This window comes from Balaenoptera ricei, chromosome 12 (assembly GCF_028023285.1).
Source record: "Balaenoptera ricei isolate mBalRic1 chromosome 12, mBalRic1.hap2, whole genome shotgun sequence".
Taxonomy (NCBI): Eukaryota; Metazoa; Chordata; class Mammalia; order Artiodactyla; family Balaenopteridae; genus Balaenoptera; species Balaenoptera ricei.
Genome location: NC_082650.1, coordinates 28,126,991 through 28,141,978, shown reverse-complemented (window position 1 = coordinate 28,141,978; position 14,988 = coordinate 28,126,991). Strand labels below are relative to the sequence as shown.

At 39.0% G+C, this 14,988-nt stretch overlaps 1 protein-coding gene across 1 annotated transcript in view; it reads left to right on the top strand.

Moving 5' to 3' along the window:
- Positions 1-6,786: 6,786 nt before the first annotated feature.
- The window catches only part of PDE7B (phosphodiesterase 7B), a 346,677-nt gene continuing 338,475 nt past the window's right edge, over positions 6,787-14,988 (top strand). The window contains exon 1 of the mRNA XM_059941133.1: positions 6,787-7,175. Within this exon, the coding sequence (XP_059797116.1) occupies positions 7,155-7,175 (21 nt within the window). The 5' untranslated portion in view covers positions 6,787-7,154. The remainder of the gene's footprint in view (positions 7,176-14,988) is intronic.

Genomic DNA, 14,988 nt, shown 5'->3' with positions numbered 1-14,988 from the left:
CCACATACTTTCTCTTCTGGTCTTCCTGTCTCCAGACTTCCTTCTTCTGGTCTCCACACAACTGTCAAACTAATAATTCAATAAACTAATATTTCAGTACAAATTTGGTCATGTTCTTTATTGTTTAAAACCCTTCACTATATCCCCATTTCTCTTGGAACAAAGTCCAAATTTCTTAACACAATTAAAAGTCCCCATAGTGTCTTCACTACACTACAGCCAAACTGAACTCGCTTTGGTCCCTAGAATGAACCATGCTCATGTTCACCTGTCTGTCTTTGCGTTATCGTCTCAGCATGCAATATTTTTGCATCCTTGGTACTCCCTCTTCTTATTGGCGTTTCTCCTACTCATCTCAAGTATCCCTCCTTTTTACCAGAGTACCTTTTACTTATCCTTTAGACCTCATCTCAGATGTCACTTTCTTCAGGGAGAAGTCTTTTTGAGTTAAAAATCTGGTGTTGATTTCTCTCCTATATACTCTCAAATCACCCTGAACTTCCCCTCTCACATTACATATTCCACCATATTGTAATCACCATGTCTGTATCCAGCATGAGGCCATTTTGCTAATAGTATTGATAATACACTAGTGCTGTTTTAATTTCCTATTCACAAACCTTTAGTAATCCCTCATTCCTTAATCAGTAAAAGTCAGATTCCAGATTTAACTTTCTGTAATTCTTCACTAATCTACCATGTTGGGGTTACAATGTATTTTTCTTTTCATATTCCCATTATACTTAACCTACAGGTCAATCCCTCAACATAATGTGTGTCTTCTTATCTGGGACACACATTATGTTGAGGGATGAAATCTCCAACATTATGCAGAGTCTTCCCAAATTCCCCCACGTAAAAGTAATCTCCCTTTTCTCTGAATTTCCATTGTATCTTTTCTACTTTAAGGGCCCTTGTTGCATCTTTCCTCTTATCACTGTGACATCACTATGAAAAAACATGTGTCTTCTTTTTGAAGCCAAGTATATAACTTTTAAAGTTAGAGATCACATCCTGTTGATCCCTGTCGACCCCAATAGTATCTTGAACATATAGCACTGGATTTTGCCAGTAATATCTACTCAGTATTTCTAGAACAAATTTAACATCTATAAGGTCACTGAGAAATTTATCTTCCTAGAGATGCAGCAAGAGAAGGATCATATTTTCTATTCTATTAATAGAGAAAATAGAGAGTTGAATTGTAAAGCAGAGAAAATGACTAAGAGTGGTCATTTCTATGAGTCATAGGCTATTTAAGAAGGGGATTTGGGAAGAAAATGAAGAGGCTGAAATTAGGTGGGTCCTTTAAGATTATTTTTAAAACTAATAAATTGTAGAAAATGTGGTCACTTCAAATTGTGTTTCAAAGAACATTCCAAAGTATGCATTAAATAATGATGCCTGAGAAAACCAGTTAGTATTTTAAACACAGTAGTCTCAGATGGATATTACTGTGTTTGGTAAAAATGGTTAGATAGATATAGATATATCCTTAAAGTTTTCTTGAGCTGCAAGTGCTGTAGTATTTATATCAGGGAGAGAGAGTCACCTCCAGGAAACATTGACACTGTATACTGAATTTGTTAGGACTCTTCCTGTTATAAGTAACAGAAAGCCAACTGAAATGGCTGCAGGCAAAAAAGAGAATTCATTGACTCACATAATTGACTGGATTAGTCCACTCGGGTTGTATAACAAAATATCATAGTCTAGGTATTTAACCATTGAAATTTATTCTCTCACACTTCTGGAGACTGGAAGTCCAAGATCAAAGTGCCAGCAGAGTTGATGTCTGGTGAAAGCTCTCTTCCTGGCTTGTAGATAGCTGCCTTTTGGCTATATCCTCACATGATAGAGAGAGATAGAGTGCCGGTGTCTCTTCCTTTTCTTAAAAGGCACCAGACATATTGGATTTAGGGTCCACCCTTATGACCTCATTTATCCTTAATTACCTCCTGATAGACCCTAACTCCAAATACTGTCACATTGGAGGTTAGGGCGTAACTATATGTTTTGGGGGGAGTGGGGACAGGGGAGACACAATTCAGTCCATAGCACTGACTTTTGGAACTTAAATTCTGAGAGACCACTATCTTGGTTGTGCATCTACCTCTGTGGATACTCCTTTGTGGTTTCCGATCATCCTCATTTTCACAATATCTAAACATTGGGAGATCCCAGAGTTTAGACCTTGAATCTCTTCTCATTCCCTAAGTGATTTCATGCTCACCCATGGCATTCAATACATTTTATCTGCCCTTGGTTCTCCAGAATTATATCTAAATTGCCCACATGGCATTTCCATTGGGATGTCTCATGCATATTGTAAAGGTCACATGCTGTGTGGTATCATTTTAAGTCATGAAAACTAAACTCAAATATGCCCTTAGTGCTCTTGATCATTATATTACACTTCTTTGATAATTCCTGCACTTTACTCTCTGGATGACTACTTCACATATTGTCTCCTCAAACCTCCACCACTTCTCCTATCCTTTCTCTTAGTCAATGCTCCTAACTCTCATTCCATTGAGAAATTAGAAGTTACAGAGAACTTTCGTTCACAGTCTTGTGATACCACCACAATGCACCCAGCACTAGCTCTGTCATTTACTCTGCCTTCTCTTCTGTTTCTATGGATGAATCATCCATGCTGCTTTCTAAAGCCAGTCACTCTTAATTAGTGTTTCATCACTGCTGTAATAAATTAACACAAACTTAGTTCATGGATCTGTAGGTGGACCTGGCTAGGTACTCTGCTTAGCGTCTCACAAGGCTGAAAACAAGGTGTCAGCTGGGCTGTGTTCCTTTCTCAAGGCTCTGGGGGAAAATCCATTTCCAAGTTCATTCATGGTGTTAGAAGAATCTGATTCCTTGCAGCTATAGGACTAAGGTAACTGTTTCCTTGCTGGCTATCAGTGGGATGGCCTTTAACTTCTAGAGGCCTCTCTCTGGTCCTTGCACATGGGCCCTACATCTCAGAGCCAGTTGTGGTGTGCTGAACATTTCTGATACTTGGAATTTCTCTAACTTACTCTGCTGCATCAATCTTCTGCTTCCAGCCAGAGTGAGTTCTCTGCTTTTAATGGTTCATGTGAAAGCAACTATACTCCAATAAAAATGATTCATGTGACGAGATTGAGCACACCCAGATAATCCAGAACAGTCTCCTTCTCTTAAGATCCATAACCTCAATTGTATCTTCAAATTCCCTTTTGCCATGTAATATAATATATTCAACTGATTCCAGGGACTAGAGTGTGGACGTCTTTGGAGGGCCATTCTGCCTATCCCACACTCCATTTGTGCTCCAACAATTTCCCCCTCTCTTCTCTTCAACACTGTTTCTCTCAACTGGATTTTTTCTAACAGCATACAAAATGCTGGTATTTCTCCCATATTAACAATGCTTCCTTAACTTCACTTTCCCTTCCAATTACTGCCCCATTTCTCTGTTCTCTTTGGAGAAAACCACCTTGAAAGAATTGTTATCTATCTCCAATTGTCCTTCCATTCTCTCTTGATCTTTCACCCTTTCTAGCATACTGAACCTGATTTTGTCAAGGGCACAAATGATTTTACACATTTTAAATTCAAGGGTCAATTTTCACTCTTCATCTAACTTTCATTTTGCAAAACTCATCATTGAAAATTTCATTTGGCTTCCAAGACATTACCTTTTTAGGTTTTTTCTTACCTCTTGGAGACTCCTTCTCAGTCTCCTTTACTGGGTCTTCCTCATGTTCCTGATTACTTAATCTTAGACTACCTGAGGCTTTTCTATCTGTACTCATTTCCTTGGTAATCATATCCAATCTCATGGCTTCAAATACCGTGAATATACAGTGACTTCCAAATTTATATCTATAGTCTAAAACTGTCCCCTGAACTCTAAGCTTGTATATTCAACTACCTTTTCAATATATTCATGTAGCTATCTTATAGGCAAAGGTAACATGTTCACTGTCAGACTCCTCATCTTCCCTACAAAGGCTGCTCTTCCCACTGTCTCTTGGTCAATGCCAGCTCCATTCTTCCATTTAATGGAACCCAACATTTTGGAAATGTTACTGGCTCCTCTCACTAATCTACCTCCCTTAATACCTAGTGTCCAATCCATTTTAAAAACCCTACTGTTTTTAACACCAAGATATAATCAGAAGCCAACCCCTTCTAGCCACCTCCACCAAAGCCATCCTGGTCGACACCACCATGATGTCTGGCTTGTTTTATTGCAATATACCCTCCATCAGTTCCCCTTCCTCCAGTCTGACCTCCACACAGCTGCCACAGTGAGCCTGTTAAAATGCGAGTCAGATCACCTCCGTCCTCTGCTTAAAACCCTACTTCTTTGAGAGTAAGAGCCAGAGTCTTTACAATGACCAAGAAAGCCCTGCATGATCTGCGCCCTCTAGGCCTCTTGCCATCTCCTGCTGCTCACCTGCGACACCCCCCCACTCAGAGCACCTTCCCTACATCTTTCCTCATCAACTTCAAGTCTTGTTCAAATATCACCTTTGCAGTGAGACCTTCCCTAGATATTCAATTTAAAATTGCAAGCCCCCATCTGACCAGTAACCCTTCCTTATCATAATTTTTTTCTCCACAATATTATCACTATTCAATATCCTATTATAGTCTGTCTCCCCTCAGAAGAATCTAGGGAATCTAGTTTCATGAGGGCAAGAGCTTTTCGGTTACTTTGTATTTTTCACTGCTTTATCGTCAACACTTAGAACAGTGCCTGATACGGAGTAGGCAATCAATAAATATTTGTCGCTGTTGAATGAAGATCCAAAACCACTCTTTAGTTCACCTCAAAACCAGGTTCTCCTCGTAGTCTTCCCCACGTCAGTAAGTGGCAACTCTATTCCAGTTTGCTCAAGCCAGGATCCTGGGAATTATCCTTGATGCCTCTCTTTCTCTCACACCCCACATCTTGAAATCCTGCCAATTCTATGTGCACACACAGGCAGCACACACACACACACACACACACACACACACACAGACACACATCCTCCAGAATCTGGCCCTCTTACCTTCTTCACTGCTGTCACCCAAATTCAAGCCATTATTGCAAATGGCCTCATTGCTGGTCTCCCTGCCTCTACCCTGGCTCCCCTAGAGCCATTTTCCACTCAGAAGAGGGAGGAAATCCCATAGAATTTACGTCAGATCCTAGGCTTTCCATAGCGCAAAGCACTCTGATAGGTTTTCCATCGTGGAATAAATTCTAATCCTTTTACATGGCCTGTAAGATACTTCCTGATCTTGTCCCAGACATATCTCCCCGAACTCATTTCTTCCCTTTGCTCATTGTCTTCCAGCCACTCTCGCTCCCCTTTCGCTTCTTGAATGTGCCAAGCGCTCACCTGCCGCAGGCCCTTACACTGCTTGCCTGCCTGGCGGGCAGCGCCACAGGTGACCTGCCTCTTCCCTGCACTCAGGCCTCTGCTCCCAGTTGCTTTAAAAGTGTGCTTCCTTGATCGTCATTCCTAAAGCAGCACACACACACCTCCGTGCCCTTGCTTTCCTTTATTTCAAAGCCCTTATTATCAACTGACATTATATATTTACTTATTTTTATTGCCTGTCTTCCCTCTTCCCCAAAATGTAAACTACATGAAAGCAGATACCACCTGTTTCATTCACTGCTGTATCTTCAACATCAAAGAGGAATCCCAAGCACTACAGCTTGTGTAACCCTAGCATGTAGGATCTCAGGGAGGTATAAATACCTTCTTTCTCAAGGAATCAGCATTCATATTTGGGAAAGGACTCACCTTTCTTGAATGTTGTGCTTACCCCTAAAACATTTTCCGTGTCTAAAGCAACAGACAAATTGGATTGATCAGTCTGGTTCACATGCCCCTTATGGTTCTTTTGGAGGGGAGGGTCTTAGGGGGAAGGCTATGCAATCTCTAGATAGAGGAGGGAAAGGTTCCGGAAGAAAACAAGAGGTTCTGTTAGCAGAATCGGGCGGGGGGTGGGGGGTGGGGAGAAGGGAGAGGATATGGAGAAGGCAGAAACAACAGATGGCCACCGCCGAGATTTTCCAGAGTGGGAAGAGAAATACAGGGATGAGCTGGGGGCCCTGGTAGAGGAAATAGCCCTAAACAACTGTACCTTCGCACACTTTGGGAGAGAACGTGCTGAAGCCCCAGGCAGGCTTGTGTGGCATCCCTGTGCCCTGCTTCTTGAATGACTCCCTGTGGGGAGTTGCAGGCGGGATCTCCCTGGCATGAATAATCCTGACGCTTCACCACAGAAGCTGGAGGAAAGAGAGGAAAGCAGGGCTCAGCAGCATCAACATGATTTCTGTTTTTCACTGCACGTAATATTGTTCCCCAACTCGTTTGCGCAAGTCTCCCTCCACAGCTCTCAAGATTAACAACTCATTTTTAGGTAAGGGTAAAAACGAATTAGTTCAAACACAAGCAACAGCTGGGAAGTGGGCAAAAGTACATACACTCACATTTGAGAAAAATATAAATCTTGATGCTGTCTTTTAGCTCAGTGTTTCTTGTGTATTTTGTTTTTTTGATACACCTCACCACAAGGTAGTTTCCATTGTTAAAATTTTTTCCTGAAAATAGAAAATGTCTCTTGGGTTCTCCCGAGAGTGGGGTGCCCAGGCACACACACATTCTTCCCATAGCACAGCACTTTAAAATTAATAGCACATGCAGAGGAAAACTAAACCCTTTGACGTCACTCTTGAAATGAGGAAACAGAAACAGAAAAGGCTCCACTCCAGTAAGCTGCCAGAGTTGAAGCCGATTGGTCTCCGCTTTTCCTTGCCTGTGGCAACTGACAGCACCTCCCAGCCTAGCAGGCCGGCTGCCTGCTCCCCCAGCCAGTCGGTGGGTCTGGGCACTGCAGCAGGCTCGGCTCCATCCCAGCACTTGCCTGGGAGAAAGAAACGTGGTATACTCACCCAGAGAGAATCTCTTTCTACCTTCCTTCCTCCCCGATCTCTCTGTGTGCTTTTGTGTTACTTTTTCTTTTTCTTTTTTTTTTTTTTACTTAATTATATTCCTAATCCTGGATGAAGTTGCTGGATTCCGCAGCACAAGTCTTCATGAACAAGCAGCACCGCTCAGAGATTTCACGGCATTCAAAGGTCACAGAACTGCCACTATGGTTAAATGTCTTGTTTAATGGTTGAGGTAGGTACAACAGATTTCAGCGGCAACTCATTTTTCTTGAGAGAACAGAATCACAGAGAGGTGGCAGGAGTTTTATTTTAAATGAACCTGTATGTATATATTTTTTGGTCTGTGATTGTTACTACAGCAACCAGCTTTTGAATTTCCTTCCTTTTTCTAGGCGAACTGACTAAACATTATCACTTACCCTGAATTAACCGTTTCATTCCAAGCAGCCTAATGAGATACTCCGGCCTTTTCGCTGCACTTTGAGCCCCTCCTGAGGAGGGTTGCTTTTTTTCCTTTGGCTTCTTTTTTAATGAATGCAATATTTCTTCTCCAATGTAAATCTTAAGAGTTGAGTCATTTTTTCTTTTTGGTGGGACAGGAGAAGAAAATATTGGTAAAGAGATTAGTGAGGGCTGCGGAACAGGGAAAAAGAAAATCCTTTTTTCTCTTGAGTTTGTCATGTTGGTTGACAGAAGATGAAGAAATTAGTATGAAGAGAGGAGGAAGCTAATAATGAGATTGAAGGTAGAAAAACCTATAGAAGGTGTGTCAGAAAAATGAACTCTTGAGGAAAATGCACTTTATCATTTTGTTGCATTTTTTTTTTAATGTTCTGGATTTAGAAGTCAACAGGGGAGATGCAGTCCCTGAGTTACATGACCAATGATTTAGATCTCATTATTTATAAAGGAGAATAAAACTTCTTTATTAGCACTGCAAATTTGCTAATTATCTTTTCCTACAATAGTTGAAAGCAGAGTGAGATATTTAATTAGGCACTTGAGTGATTGAGCCTGGGAACTAATTAATCTTCTATAGATTCTGTTCTTCATGTGTTCAGCCAGCATGACTATTAAAATGTTACAGTAAACCTCTTTGCCCCTGAAGACAGGCATATGCATTTATATACAGTAAACCACTAAACGTTGCCGGGGTGGGAAGCAGGGCAATTAAACCAAGGCTAATATTGTTTTCAGTGGCACATTATTATTATGGGTTGAGGGGGACCCCTGCTAAAAATCATTCCTATCTAGAGTCAGTTATTGTAAGAGCAGTTCAAGTAATATATGGTTCACATGGATTTCCTTATTACCCTTCTCAAAGTTATAAAATAGCAAGTAAGACAGGATTGTTTGACACCATTACTGCTTCCAGAATTTCTTGATTTTTTTCCCCAAAGGTTTCTATTCTCAACGTTAAGAGAAATTTTTAAAACTGGGTCATGTTAGCAGTAAGATTAAGCAAGGTGTAAAACACATAGTGAATTTCAAAGAATTAATGAAATTAACTGCATAAGAGTGTAATGTACCAAGTTAAGAACTGCAAAAATATTAGGTCTGAAATGCAGAGGATGTGCTGTGAATGGACAATTGCTTTTCTGCAGCGCCTAGTGGGAAAACAAGGACTTTGTGTGTTGCAAATGCCTAACTGCAGCTCCTCCATTTCCTCTGCTTTATCTTTTATTACTGGCTGGTGAAACAAAGACGGGTGTCAGTAGTAACGTCTTGATTGACATTTTCTCTAATAAAATGAAGTCTCTTTTTGTCTGAAGTAGAAGCCCAGAGTTGACGAGTTGCAACTCCAAAGTCTGTATCCTCTTTATAAGGATTTTTACCTGACTCTGTAAGCTGTCTGATTTCAGAGTGTACTCAGTTGAGACAAAATCAGCGGTGACTATATGTCAGCCAATTAGCTGGGAGAAACTCTGTTTTGAATCAAGTTACTTAGGGCAAGGGTGGAAAAATCCAAGATGTGTCAGGAGCAGACACCAACTTAGGGAAATTAATTGCACCAGTACATCTTGCAATGCCTTTCACGATGTTCAGCACAAAGTTACTCATTGTCAGTTCTCAATAAATACCTAGTTAAAATGTTTGCTGAGAATTTACTACCCTTCATATATTGTAAATTATTTAAATAAATTTCAAATACGGCATTTTCAACTGTCTTTGAAAAAAGCCTTTGTGTCAGTCCAACCTAAAGTATAATCTATTTAGGAGGGCATTGCAAACATTGACTGGTGTTCTTTTCAGCCAGAGAACCTTGTTACCCCAAACAGAGGCAAAAGTAAAATGACCAAGTTTCCTCAAAGTGAGCATGTACCACATGGAAATGCCTCTACCTAGTAATTAATCTTCCGAAGTTGAATTTGTTGTTAAGCAGGCTCAAATCACAGGGGAAGCTGCTTGTTGACTGACAGAACATAGTGCTGGAAGGAATTTATTAAGCAGTAAACTAATCCCAAGCAAGAGTAAAAGGGCCTCATTATATTAAAGTGAAATGTCAAAATTAAGAATCAGAATAGACTTTAGAACATCTAAATGTAGAAGCTAACAGGTATTCTAAGTGGTTCAACTCACCTTGACTTTTGGGCGGTAACTTTTTGAAGGACCCTCAATGTTCAGAACTTTTTACCCAAAGACTCCACCATCCCATGGATTCAGCTTATATATCCCAGAGAATCCACAGACAAGTAGGACTCTCTCTTCTAGGAGCCAAGTCTAGCTAAAGAAGAAGAGACTTGGCATTTGGAAATGAGATGAGACCCTCTCTATCAGCGCCTCCCCGTGGTGGCCTCCCCATTCCTCCTCAGAGCTTCCCCTTGGGCATCCTCACTTCTCCTAAGAATGTGTCTTGGGGAGCACGCCCATCCCTCATGTGGGAGGCAGCCTTGGGGTGCTTTACAGGCATCAGGACCATTGGCTTTACAAGCATCCTAGGTGGCTTTGTCAACATGCTAACTTTGATTCCTGAGGTGATGCATACTTGGTATATTAGCAGTCTTTAAAGTGGTCGATATGGAAATTTGGGGGATAGAAGGGAAAAAGGGGTGTAGAAACCCAAACTGACAATATCTATTACGTTCCAGGCATTGTTAGAGATTTGAACAAAGGGTACAATGACATGCGTCCAAGTCCTAGTGTATAATCAAGGCAGTTATACTTTCCCAAGAATCGCTTAGGTATCTGGATGATTTCATTTGTACATAGAAAGCGATTGCATGGAGCACACTAAAAACAGCAGCAGTTAGAGGCAGGGGACCCGTGGGCACCCTTATTCAGGATCTAACTAGCTGGATGACTCTGAACCACTTGCTCACTCTTGATCTCAGTTTCATCACCTGTAAATGAAACTGGTTGTATTGGGTTATTTCTAACAATCCTTTTTTAGATGAAACTTTTTACAGTATTCTTATTTGGTGTTTTTTTAAAAATTCCATTTGTATATAAAAATGTGAGTGTTAAACCTTTATTAAAAAAAAAAAATTACTGTGTGCTTTCAACATGTCAAGGGCTATGCCTACTGAGGCAAAGTGAATAAAAAGATAGATAAGCAATGATTCCCACCTTCAGGAAACTTACATTCTGGTTGAACTTAAACAAATAGTGGAGCCTGGGCAGAGAAATGGAGGAACAGAGAAAATTTGGAAGGGAGGTGGTGATGAAGAAAAACAAAAGAGGTTGCTTTATGCAACTGAATTCAAGAAAAAAATCTAAATTTTCCATCTATATAGATATTTACGCCTATTACTGTGGTCTTTAATATGACCAATGGAAGGCATTGTCATTCTTTTGAAATGATATGTTTGTAATGGTGTCCTTAAAAAATATAATGTGAAAGGAAGCCGAAGTTTTCCCTTTAGTTGATTAAGCTACTGTATAGGTTTGAGATGGTGAATTAAATCAGTACATTGATATCTTCTCCATCGTCACTTGGACTTGGAACCCCTAGGAGTTCCAGAAAGCAGGAGTCCTTCGAGAACTTTGACAGCAGCCCCAGGTTCCAGTAGCCATTTGGTGCAAGCAAGGAGGGTTCCCAAGCTGTGATGGGCTTGACCACTGATGCCTTGTAGTGTCGCAGGAATGTCCTGGGTGGCAGGAAACCTCCCAAAGTGGCTCAGAACTTTCAGAGATGACCTGTGTGAGTTAAGGCAAATTTCTTAAACTTTGGAGGCCCCAACTGCCTCCTCTTTAAAATGAGGCTTTTGGAATACTTTTGGGATGCCTTCTTCCTTTCCAGATTCTGAACTTCACCCTGACAAGATTAATGTTGACTAGTTAGCATTAATTTCTTTTTATTCTTCCACCTCTCCCATCCTTTATTTCTACCACTTCCCTTAAAAGTTTGCCGTTACTCAGTTATCCAAATTTATGCAATTTCACCTCCAAAATACCCTCATTGCCAAGGAAAAACAAAAACAAGTCCCTGGGTTTTGGAGAATTTCTCCGCAGGAGGACTATTGCTCCCCAAGGAAGACCACCTGTCCTCGCCCCCTTTCTCTCCTCTGAGGCTGATGTGCTGCTCTGTGACTGTAGTTCCCCTTCAGACAGTAAAGGGATGTGCTTTGTGTTCACTGTAGCTGGAGACTTTAATGTGACAAGTGTCTTTTTCCTAAGTGCTAATCATTGTCCTAGATTTTCTGTGTTATCTCACTTTAATATCTCTTCCACTCCAATTCTGGTTTCTTTAGGGAATAACTGAAAACTTGTTAATAACTAAGTTGGAGGAATCCTCAGAAGAAAGATGTTTTTGGTGAATTGGTTGGCCATTGAGTGTCTGCTCTGAGACCTGGGGCCTGTGGTACAGGGTGGCTGCCTCATCCTGCTGGTGGCATTTGATGCAATTGAGCTGCTCTAATCCAGGCACTGGTTGGATCCTACTTGGGTCAGAGCATTCCTCTGACATCTCCTCTGGGTATGGTTCACAGATAACGTCTCAAGCTTGGAGAATAGGGGACAGGGTTTGTAGTTTTGGATAAACCTAAAAATAACATGACACAAAACACACACAAGTCTATTAAGCAATATATAATTCTAAATATGTTAGTGTATAAATACCCCAGTATTGAAAATCAAAACCCTTTCATGAATGCTTTATATATTTATTTGCATACAGTATAGAAGTATGAAAATAATAGCCTTAGTCAATATACCAGTAAAGAAAGTTTATGTCATACATACCCCCTCCATCCTTCCCGCTCCCTTCACCCTTCCTTTTCTTCCTTCCTTCCTGCCTCCCTTTCTTCCCTTTCTTGCATTTGTAAGGAGAAGATGGAAAAAATTAAGATTGGTAATGAGATTTTGATGGAGTTTCCGTTTGTAAAATTTGAAGTAATGTTTGTTTTAGTTTTTCCTTTCTAATTGTTGGTGAATATGTGCAAAATTTTTCATTAAAATTCCTGCTCAGATTCTTGTCTTATTAATACCTTTTGTGTTTTACATTCATATTTAACATGTAAATAAATATATAAGGTATCCTTTCTACATGATGAAAATCATCATTACCTGATCACTGCTTCAGACACACAAAAAAGGATTCAGTTCAAAAGAGGAGTTTATACATAATTTAAATACACTGAAGGATATTTAAGAGTTTTGAGTTTTAAAAAATATTCTTCTTTTCCCCTGGGATGGGAGGTAGGGTCCAGGGTTAGTCTGGGGTGAGGGGTATTTCCATGGGTTCAGGTGTAGACATAAGGAGGTTAACATATACCTGAACTGGTCAAAATTTGATATCTAAAATAAAGACACTAAATTTTCAATGTTTTACATATTCTTTGACCCTAGTAAATCTTAGTCTAAGAATATATCAACTTATGTTTATTTTTGCCTTGTTTGTAATATAAAAACTCAGAAACTACCTAAACTAATAATAGGTGAGTTGTTGAGTACATTATTTTAAATCCATACAATAGAATGCAATATAGTTACTTAAAAGAATAAGCTAGATCTACATGCACAATCTGGAATGATTTTCAAGATGTGTTAAGTGAAAAAAAGCTGCATTAACATTTGTATAACAACATAAACATTCACACACACTGATGGAAAATTTCTAGAAATTCAAATAAAAAACTTAGCAGTGGAAGCCTCTGGCAGGAGAACTTTGAGCATGGAATGGGAACAAGACTATCTGTTCATGTATATACTTTAGAATTGTTCAGCTTTTCTCCCCATAAGTTTATGACATACACAGTGGAAAAATTATATATATTTATTTATTACTGTGTGATATTTAAATTAAAGTTGAGAGGAAAATTAGAAAGTAAAAGAAGAAAGAGTTCTGTTTTTTAATTGCTTCATTAGCTTCTTCCTTCAATCATATTGAATTTCTCCCGTGTGCCTTTAACACAGGTGGGGAGGCCATCATGCCCCGGAAGAAAGAGTCCAGGAAGTGAGGAGATAGATAGCCCAGCCCTCCTGCTTGAGTAACTTTGGGCCAGTCATCTCTCAGGGCACCAGTTTCCTCATGTACAAAACGAGAGGCTTAGTCAAGCTCAAAGTTCCTTCCAGCTTTCATATATGTTTCAAAGTTTTCATAAGAAAACTTTTTGTCCTGTTGCCTGCCCAACTATTTGAGACCTTTCTCCATAAACTAAATGTACATATATGACTGTATGTATTTTATTGCTTTGAACACTTTAACTAAATTTTCTCTTTTAGAATTGGTCAATTTGGTTTAATTTTTCAAATTAATTAAATATGCACAATTTATATTTATTCAAATAGTGTTTAAGGAAACCACACATCATGGACTTTATTAAAGTATGCTATAATACCATTTATTCATAAAACAGTAGAAAACACTGTTTGTGTTGAGATGTGTAGTTTGTGCAGTAATACAAGCAACTAATGCTTCAGTTCCAATATGATTTATACCTTTCTTGGTTTTTCAGGAGAAAAAAAAAAGACTTTCATTTCCCTTTCCCATTATGCCACTTGCCAACTGTGTCCAGCCAGATGAAAGAACTCAGTCATTCACAAAAGTGTAGATGTATTCTCGTAAAAGGAGATGCTGCAGTAACACAGAGGTCTAAAGAATGCCTTGATTTAGAAAAGGTCATTAAATTTAAGGAAAAAGTTGTTTTCCATGTGATAGAAATACAGTATATTTCCATGTCTTTCAGACTAGTCTTCTTGCTTTTTCAATGAAATGAAAACAATTTCAATTTGGTTTTTAGTTTGATTTGGAAAATATAAGTATTAGTTATTTTAATTATTTAGTTATTTTTATTTTCTATTTTTCTAGACTTTTATTGTGTTTGGAGTAAAAAACAATCTTTAAGTTAAAACAAAAGGAATAAACACAAAACAGATAGGAATTTGTATGATAGGAGTTTTTTTTTTTAAACAATTTTATTGAGGCATAATTGACACACAATTGACTGCACATATTTGAAGTGTACAATTTGATAAGTTTGATACTCTTGTGAAACCATCACCACATTCAAGACAATGAACATATCCATCATCCCCCAATTTTTTTCTGTGCCTTTGTAGTCCCTCCCTCTACCCCTCTCTCCATTCTGAAACAACCACTTATCTGCTTTTTATGTATGATAAGAGTTTTGAATGACATTCTAAATTTTTCTCTACAAATCCCTTTTAATTTTTAAAAAAATTATTAATCATTTAAAAATAATCCAATGGCTAATAATAAAGTAATTGAAAAATACTATCTTCTTTTTCATTAATATGTTGCCCCTGAGAGTCTGTGTGAGTGCACGAGAGAGACAGAGGGCAAACCCTTCTCAAACTTGAAGACAAATGTATATAAAAACTTTTAATGGTATTTGTGTCAAAAACAGTCAGTTGGAGAATATAGCCTACTTAAAATATGTCTCCTTTAACGTAAATCTTTTTAAAAATAGGTCAGATACATTTATTGAATTAATTGGCAACAATATGTAATTTCTAAAAATTTAGTTTGTGTATTTTATGTGGAGAGAGAAGGGAAAACAGGAAGAAAAAAATGAGAATCAAACTTTTTTCAAGGAACACTGACCTTGTAACCTAAATCCCTGCGTTCAAGTTCCAGATGCTAG